The sequence below is a fragment of the Amblyraja radiata genome, chromosome 22, assembly GCF_010909765.2.
Source record: "Amblyraja radiata isolate CabotCenter1 chromosome 22, sAmbRad1.1.pri, whole genome shotgun sequence".
Taxonomy (NCBI): domain Eukaryota; kingdom Metazoa; phylum Chordata; class Chondrichthyes; order Rajiformes; family Rajidae; genus Amblyraja; species Amblyraja radiata.
The window spans coordinates 42,823,813-42,833,067 of NC_045977.1; the positions used below are offsets into that span (position 1 = coordinate 42,823,813).

General features: G+C 48.4%; 1 protein-coding gene across 1 annotated transcript in view; it reads right to left on the minus strand.

Annotated features, from left to right (window-relative positions):
• Positions 1-9,005, minus strand: part of LOC116985455 (regulator of G-protein signaling 11-like) — a 50,917-nt gene extending 41,912 nt beyond the window's left edge. The window contains exons 1-2 of the mRNA XM_033040244.1: positions 8,960-9,005; positions 6,138-6,188 (exon numbers count right to left, since the gene is read on the minus strand). Of these exons, the coding sequence (XP_032896135.1) occupies positions 6,138-6,188; positions 8,960-9,005 (97 nt within the window). The remainder of the gene's footprint in view (positions 1-6,137; positions 6,189-8,959) is intronic.
• Between the last annotated feature and the right edge of the window lie 250 nt (positions 9,006-9,255).

Genomic DNA, 9,255 nt, shown 5'->3' on the forward strand with positions numbered 1-9,255 from the left:
CGATGTTACTCTGGGCAGCTGCACTGATCTGATGGCTTGCTATGTCGAGAAAAGAATAGATAGTAATAAGTACTGGTGTGTTATCGTCATGTGTACAAATTGAAGAGCTGTTGTTAGCGCGCTATCCAGCCCAACCAAGTAATACTTCACGAACATAATCAGACCACACTAATTGAGGGTAAGTTGGATGACGAGGGGTCAGGGGTTATTGGGGGGCTCATGTTGCTGACCTCCCCGTGGTGACCTCAGTCAGGTGAACGACAACAAAGAGAGACGGCAGCAGCAGCGCCGCAGCTTGGCGCCAAGTTGGAGCGTGCGCCCGTTTTAGGGCGGGCACCAACGGATGTCGAACCGGATGGCATCACCCTGCTGCAGACTTCTGCTGCCTCAAACACAACAAGAAGAGGTTATGGGGAGGAGGCAGGGAGAGATAGAACGGCCACGAATGAATGGCAGAGTAGACTTGATGGGCCGAATGGCCGACTCCTGCACCTATTGTCTATTGTCCATGAAGCCCAACTCTACTGCAGCGGTACATTTCTGTTCCTCACCACCAAGCCCCACTCAGTAGCACGAGGAGCTGATTAATTGCTGGCAGAATGTGTGTGTTATTAATTAAACGAGTGCTCTGTGTTGATTATTGCAGCTCAGGGGATGACAGTTGCTCTAAAACACAGGCCAAGGTTCAGCAGACTTCAGCAGGAATTATTTTGGAATGACTCATCTTTTCCTTCGCATCACTGAGGGAGTTATATCAGCGACAGAAACACTTCCTACCTTATTCTCAGCTTAAGATAGACACGAAATGCCGGAGTAACTCAGCGGGACAGGCAGCATCTATGGAGAGAAGGGATGGGCGACGTTTCGGGTTGAGGCCCTTTTTCAGGCTGAGAGTCGAGGAGAGGGAGACACAGAGATAAGGAAGTGTAAGGTGTGAGAATGAGATCAAAGGGGATGGAGATCAAGAATAGAATAGATCGGTGTTCGCTGGGAGAAAGTAACATCAAAGCAAACAGAGATAAAATGTAATCGGGGACAGTTAGACTGGTGGGAGAACTGGGGTGGGGGGGGGGGAGGGGATGGAGAGAGAGGGAAAGCAAGGGCTACTTGAAGTTAGAGAAGTCAATGTTCATACCGCTGGGGTGTAAACTACCCAAGTGAATTATGAGGTGCTGTTCCTCCAATTTGCACTGGGCATCACTCTGACAATAGAGTCCCAGGACAGAAACATCAGATTGGGAATGGGAGGGGGAGTTGAAGTGCTGAGCCACCGGGAGATCAGCTAGGTTAAGACGGACTGAGCGGAGGTGTTCAGCAAAACGATCTTGGTCTCGCCAATGTACACACGTCCACACCTGGATCAGCGGATACAGTAGATGAGGTTGGAGGAAGTACAAATGAACCTCTGCCTCACCTGGAAAGACTGTCGGGGTCCTTGGATGGAGTCGAGGGGGGAGGTAAAGGGACAGGTGTTGCATCTTCTGCGGTTGCAAGGGAAAGTACCTGGGGAGGGGGTGGTTTGTTTGGGAAGGGACGAGTTGACCAGGGAGTTGCGGAGGGAGCGGTCTCTGCGGAAAGCAGAGAGGGGTGGAGAAGGGAAGATGTGGCCAGTGGTGGGATCACGTTGGGAGGTGGCAGAAATGTTGGAGGATTATGTGCTGTATGCGACAGCTGGTGAGGTGGAAGGTGAGGATTAGGGGGACTCTGTCCTTGTTACATCTGGGGCTCTCTAGGCATTCTGCTCCCAAACTGTATGGGGCCAGGGGGCAAGGAAATGGTGGCTGGACTGCCTCTTCATTCAATGAATGAATGATGAATAAGTTTATTGGCCAAGTATTCACATACAAGGAATTTGCCTTGGTGCTCCGCCCACAAGTAACATGACATGTCTCTGGAGACCACTCAAAGTGCAGTTTTCCATAGTTTTAAGTGCTTAAAGTTAGGAATGACACATAAAACATTAAACATTAATAATAAAACATTATCAATTAAACATGTGAATTAAATAAAATACCAGAACAAAGGAGGCTACAGATGGCTGTTGAGTAGAGCAACTACTCGTGGATATAAGCTGTTTTTATGTCTGGCTGTGGCAGCTTTGACAATCCGGAGTCGCCTTCCAGAGGGAAGTGGTTCAAAGAGTTTGTGGCCAGGGTGAGAGGGGTCAGGGATGATCTTACCCGCTCGCTTCCTGGCCCTTGCAGTGTACAGTTCATCAATGGAGTGAAGGTTGCAGCCAATAACCTTCAACTCTTCCAACCCACAAACTAGGGATGAATTGCCAATCTTCTAATCTAGCTCCCTGCAGCCCTTGGACTTTATTTTATCTCCAGTTTCTCTGCAGCTGTAACATTACATCCTGTACAGTGTTTATATTCTCTTTTGCCTGATCTTTTGCCTGATGTACACATGGACAGTATGATCTGATTGGAGACCACTCAAAGTGCAGTTTTCCATAGTTTTAAGTGCTTAAAGTTTTCCAAACACTTTTCCAAGTTGTGTACACACGGCACCAACCATCCCCCCTTACATCAAACAAGTTAGTGGAACATGATTTGATGTTAATTTAATTCTGACTTGAATCCTTTAGCCCACCACTCTGTGTCGAAGCCATGGTGTTTTCTGTTGTAGTTGACATCGAACGCATTCCCATCACCAACATTACACCGTAAATGTTCAACCTCGACCCATATTAATGTCTCCCTGGGACGAGCAATATGCCTAATGGTGGATTTGAGTTGATTCCAGTCTCATCCCTGATCCAATCAAAGTAAATTCGATAAACCACCAACATTCACTCCCTGAGCATCTGTTCCTCGATACATCTTTACTGCTCACAACTGTAAATGGCGATCGGCTAGAAATCCGATTATCTCCTCTTTACCATCGGGAGCAGAAGTAGGTCAAACACTGATGCAGTAATGTCCTAGATAGAGCGTAGAGTCGGATAGTCAACGTCCCAGATGCAGTTTAGTTTAAGAAGGAACTGCAGATGCTGGAAAATCGAAGGTAGACAAAATTGCTGGAGAAACTCAGCGGGTGCAGCAGCCTCTATGGAGCGAAGGAAATAGGCAACGTTCCAGGTTGAAACCCCGAAGGGAAATAGGTAATGTTTCGGGCCGAAACCCCAAAGGGGTTTCGGCCCGAAACGTTGCCTATTTCCTTCGCTCCATAGATGCTGCTGCACCCGCTGAGTTTCTCCAGCTTTTTTGTGTACCTACAGTTTAGTTTAGAGATACAGCATGGAAACAGACCCTTCGGCCCACCGGGTCCGCGCCGACCAGCGATCCCCGCACACTAACACTATCCTACACCCACTAGGAACAATTTTTACATTTGGCAAACCGATTAACCTACAAACCTGCACGTCTTTGGAGTGTGGGAGGAAACCGACGATCTCGGAGAAAACCCACGCAGGTCACGGGGAGAACGTGCAAACTCCGTACGGACAGCGCCCGTAGTCGGGATCGAACCCGGGACTCCGGCGCTGCATTCGCTGTACGGCAGCGACTCTAACGCTGCGCCACCGTGACTGCCCTAAGGTTCGGGTGCAGTGGGATAGAGTGGGATAAATCTCTCTGGTCATGGCTCGTGATGCTGGTTTACTGTGGCGACACCATCAATTATTCAACCGATGCCGGCTTGATTTAGTTGAGTCATTGCTTGTGCAGAGAGAGGCATCAATGCTTGCTCCAACATTGGTCTTCTCGCACGGTTTAAATCAAGAGGGAGATTTAGGCAAGATTCCCACAATGGTACAAGGCCAAGAAAACTCCTGAGAAAATAATGTCTCAAACATTGTGTAGAAATGTGAGAATGTTGGAAACATGCATTGGCATTGGTTGCTGAGGAGTTTCTTGGTTCATAAGGTCACAAGTGATAGGAGCAGAATTAGGCCATTCGGCCCATCAAGTCTACTCTGCCATTCAATCATGGCTGATCTATTTCTCCCTCCTAACCCCTATCTCCTGCCTTCTCCCCATAACTTCTGACACCCGTACTAATCAAGAATCTATCTATCTCTGCCGTAAAAATATCCACTGACTTGTGGCCTCCACAGCCGTCTGTGGCAAAGAATCCCACAGATTCACCGCCCTCTATTTGACCTTGGTCATTAGTGCAGGTTATTCTGTAGCTTGTCTTTTAGACAGCGAGGATATGGTACAACGAATCATAGAAACATAGACAATAGGTGCAGGAGTACGCCATTCGGCCCTTCGAGCCTGCACCGCCATTCGATATGATCATGTCTGATCATCCAACTCAATATCCCATCCCTGCCTTCTCTCCATTCCCCCGGATCCCTTTAGCCACAAGGGCCACATCTAACTCCCTCTTAAATATAGCCAATGAACTGGCCTCAACTACCTTCTGTGGCAGAGAATTCCACAGATTCACCTCTCTGTGTAAAAAATGATTTTCTCATCTCGGTCCTAAAAGACTTCCCTCTTATCCTTAAACTGTGACCCCTAGTTCTGGTCTTCCCCAACATCGGGAATAATCTTCCTGCATCTAGCCTGTCCAACCCCTTAAGAATTTTGTAAGTTTCTATAAGATCCCCCCTCAATCTTCTGAATTTTAGCGTGTACAAGCCGAGTCTATCCAGTCTTTCTTCATATGAAAGTCCTGCCATCCCAGGAATCAGTCTGGTGAACCTTCTCTGTACTCCCTCTACGGCAAGAATGCCTTTACTCAGATTAGGAGACCAAAACTGTACGCAATACTCCAGGTGTGGTCTCACCAAGACCCTGTACAACTGCAGTAGAATCTCCCTGCTCTTATACTCAAATCCTTTTGCTATGAATGCTAACATACCATTTGCTTTCTTCACTGCCTGCTGCACCTGCATTCCTACTTTCAATGACTGGTGTACCATGACACCCAGATCTCATTGCATCTCCCCTTTTCCTAATCGGCCACCATTCAGATAATAGTCTACTTTCCTGTTTTTGCCACCAAAGTGGATAACCTCACATTTATCCACATTATACTGCATCTGCCATGCATTTGCCCACTCACCCAACCTATCCAAGTCACCTTGCAGCCTCCTAGCATCCTCCTCACAGCTAACACTGCCCCCCAGCTTCGTGTCATCCGCAAACTTGGAGATGTTGCATTCAATTCCCTCATCCAGATCATTAATATATATTGTAAATAGCTGGGGTCCCAGCACTGAGCCTTGCGGTACCCCACTAGTCACTGCCTGCCATTCTGAAAAGGACCCGTTTACTCCTACTCTTTGCTTCCTGTTTGCCAGCCAGTTCTCTATCCACATCAATACTGAACCCCCAATACCGTGTGCTTTAAGTTTGTATACTAATCTCTTATGTGGGACCTTGTCGAAAGCCTTCTGAAAGTCCAGATATAACACATCCACTGGTTCTCCCTTATCCACTCTACTAGTTACATCCTCGAAAAATTCTATAAGATTCGTCAGACATGATTTACCCTTCATAAATCCATGCTGACTTTGTCCAATTATTTCACCACTTTCCAAATGTGCTGCTATCCCATCTTTAATAACTGATTCTAGCAGTTTCCCCACTACCGACGTTAGACTAACTGGTCTGTAATTCCCCGTTTTCTCTCTCCCTCCCTTTTTAAAAAGTGGGGTTACGTTTGCTACCCTCCAATCCTCAGGAACTACTCCAGAATCTAAAGAGTTTTGAAAAATTATCACTAATGCATCCATTATTTCTGGGGCTACTTCCTTAAGTACTCTAGGATGCAACTTATCTGGCCCTGGGGATTTATCGGCCTTTAATCCATTCAAAGACAACTGCATTGTCTTGACTCTTAACTAAGGGGAAGAGTAGGTCACATAAGGGTCAGTGGCTCATCTGACAATACCTCATCCACCACCTATTGTGCAGTAGACACAAGGAACTGCAGATGTTGGTTTACTGAAAAAAAGACAGTGCTGGAGTAACTCAGCGGGTCAGGCAGCATCTCTGGAGAACATGTTTGAAGTGGTGTCTCCACCCGAGTACGTCACCCATTCCTTCTCTCCAGAGATGCTGCCTGCCCCGCTGAGTTACTCCAGCATTTTGAGTCCACCTTCGATTTAAACCAGCATCTGCAGTTCCTTCCTTCACAGTGTTCGAACAACGGGTTTCCCGACAGTAATGATGAATTACCTGCTTCCAATGTGTCCAGGTTTTGAAGAAGCCATTCGTAAATATCATTCCCTGGAGAAAACAGTAAAATAAAACGTTTTCAGAATGAACAGATTATTAAAGATGATTGGTTTTAAATTAGTTTAATTCAACCATTGACTTAAAATAAGATTGGATACATACTCGATCTGTTAAAGTTCAACGCAGTTGTCTTTGAAACATTTAACTTATTTATCGGCAGTAACATGTCAGAATTAACCACACACTTTACAAGATCTGTAAAACTGCGTAAATATACCCAAACCCCATCGATATTTGTATAGCCTTTAGTATTTTTAGCCTGCAGTAATAAAAATAAACTTACTGCTATTAAAAAGATCTTTATTTATGAACATTGAGCAGGAAATAACATTGTTATTGTGGGTTGGAAAGTCTCTTGCCCCCAATTCCCCGTCTCTCATTAGAGCGACTGTCCCTGCAGCACAATTTCCCACAACATCCAGGTTTCTCAGCAACACCAGCGGTGTATTCGAGCACAGCGGCCCCAACCCTGGACTAATGGCTTCAATCTGCACCACCTGCTGCAGCCTGTGACGACACGGAGCTCCGTGTGGGCAACGGGGAGGATGCACGGAGACTAGAGGGGGGGGGGGGGGGTAGGGGCAGGGGGGTGCAGGGGCAAGGTCACGGGAGGGTCAGGGGGGCTAGGGACAGGGGGTGAAGGGGCAAGGTAACGGGAGGGTCAGGGGGGATAGGGACAGGGGGTGAAGGGGCAAGGTCACGGGAGGGTCAGGGGGGGATAGGGACAGGGGGTGAAGGGGAAAGGTCACGGGGAGGGTCAGGGGGGGATAGGGGCAGGGGGGGATAGGGACAGGGGGTGAAGGGGAAAGGTCACGGGGAGGGTCAGGGGGGATAGGGACAGGGGGTGAAGGGGAAAGGTCAGGGGAGGGTTAGAAGGCGATAGATACAGAGGAGGTGAAGGGGAAAGGTCACGGGGAGGGTCAGGGGGGGATAGGGACAGGGGGGGGTAGGGGCAAGGTCAGGGGAGGGACAGGGGGGGGATAGGGACGGGGTGAGTGGGCAAGGTCAGGGGAGGGTCAGGGGGGATAGGGACGGGGTGAGAGGGCAAGGTCAGGGGGGGATAGGGGCGGGGTGAGTGGGCAAGGTCAGGGGAGGGTCAGGGGGGGATAGGGACAGGGGGGTGAAGGGGAAAGGTCACGGGGAGGGTCAGGGGGGATAGGGACGGGGTGAGTGGGCAAGGTCTCGGCAAGTGGAACCTCAGGTGGGACGACACTGACAGCCACAAAGAGGGAAGTGGAATGTGTCATTGGTGAGGGACTGTGGTGCAGCGGGCTGAGGCACCTGGGATCACGACCAGGTCGACATCAAGGTGCAACAGCAACTGGGAAAGTAAACAGAACACTGGCATCTCCAGGGAGGGGAAGAGCAAGGAGGAGACCGCACCTGTGGTGAGGTGTACGACACACCTGCACAGGTGAGCAATGGACACAATGCACACATGGCTCAGCAGGTAAATCTCACCGACCTTGGATGTGTTCCACAGCAGAGATTAACCCGACTTGATCCATGCTCAGAAACCTCATTGAAACACGCAAGATTGTCAGAGGAATTAACAGGCTAATTGCAAGGCTGCTGGCTCACCTGCACAGGTGTATATATTACCTGCGTGTAATGATATATTTATATGTGTGTTATTGCATCAGGCTCTTGAATACTGTACAACACTAACCTCAGCAACTGTGATCTTCTATGGAGTGTTTTTGGTCTATAGACTTCTATATTGCACGATGGTTATGGTTACCGGGTATTACAAGTTATTTAGACTTTAGAGATACAGATAAAGGCCCTTCGGCCCACTGAGTCCGTGCCGACCAGCGATCACCCCGCACACTAACACTATCCTTCACATTAGGGACAACTTGCAATTTACAGAAGCCAATTAACCTACAAACCTGCATGTCTTATGTGTGGGAGGAAACCAGAGCACCTGGAGAAAACCCACCTGGTCACAGGGCAAATGTACAAACTCCGTACAGACAGCACAATCAGGTCTCTGGCGCTGTAAGGCAGCAACTCTACCGCTGCACCACCGTGCCTCACCAATTAATTTATTGTTTCATTGTTTATTAGATATTAGCTGCGTGCGAGTGTGTTCATGGGCCTGTAAAGCTGCAGCCAGTAAGAATGACTCCGTCCCATCGCCAGTACATGTGACAAGTATACACTCTCACCTCTACAACTAGCCATTAGCAACCTGTCCTATATCCATCGCCAAGTGTCATCTCAGGGGGTGATGGGGGGAGTTACGAGGCGCGCACAAATGGGCAGCTCTCGGACACGATGGGCCAAACGGCCTCATGTGGAGCTGCAAGAAACAAAAGCTTTTCCCTGTACCTCGGCACACGTGACAATAAACAAAACTGGCAGCCGAACCTTATCAGGCAACTGAACCATCCTACCACAACCAGAGAGCAGTGCTGAAAAACTATCTACCTCATTGGTGAGCCTTGGACTATCCTTGATCGGACTTTGCTGGCTTTACCTTGCACTAAACGTTATTCCCTTATCATGTATCTGTACACTGTGAATGGCTCAATTGTATTTCCGCTGACTGGTTAGTTCGCAACAAAAGCTTTTGACTGTACCTCGGTACTCGTGACAATGAACTAAACTGAAGTGAAGTGGAGATCGCAGCAGGATGTAACGAAGCTGTGAAGATGTATGATTGGCACCAGTGAATGGTGGGGTGATTATGTCCACAGAGGCAAGGGCCATCATTAGAGCTGCCACCTGGGTGTGGGGTCTCATCATTAGTAGCTCACCCCCACAGAGATCGACGCTGGAATCATTAGCGTACTCAATCACCATCACTGGTTTGGATCAAAGCACCGGCCTACAGACCGCACACAGCACCAGGGGACGTGTGCACAAATTAGGACAGTTGGGGTTCAATGACCTTCCTCACTCACAAGGTCAGCGGTTTGAAGGTCGACACAAGGAACTGCAGATGCTAGTTTACACCAAAAAAAGAACAAAGTGCTGGAGTAACTCGGCAGGCCAGACAGCATGTGTAGGAAGGAACTGCAGATACTGATTCAAACCCAAGATAGACACAAAA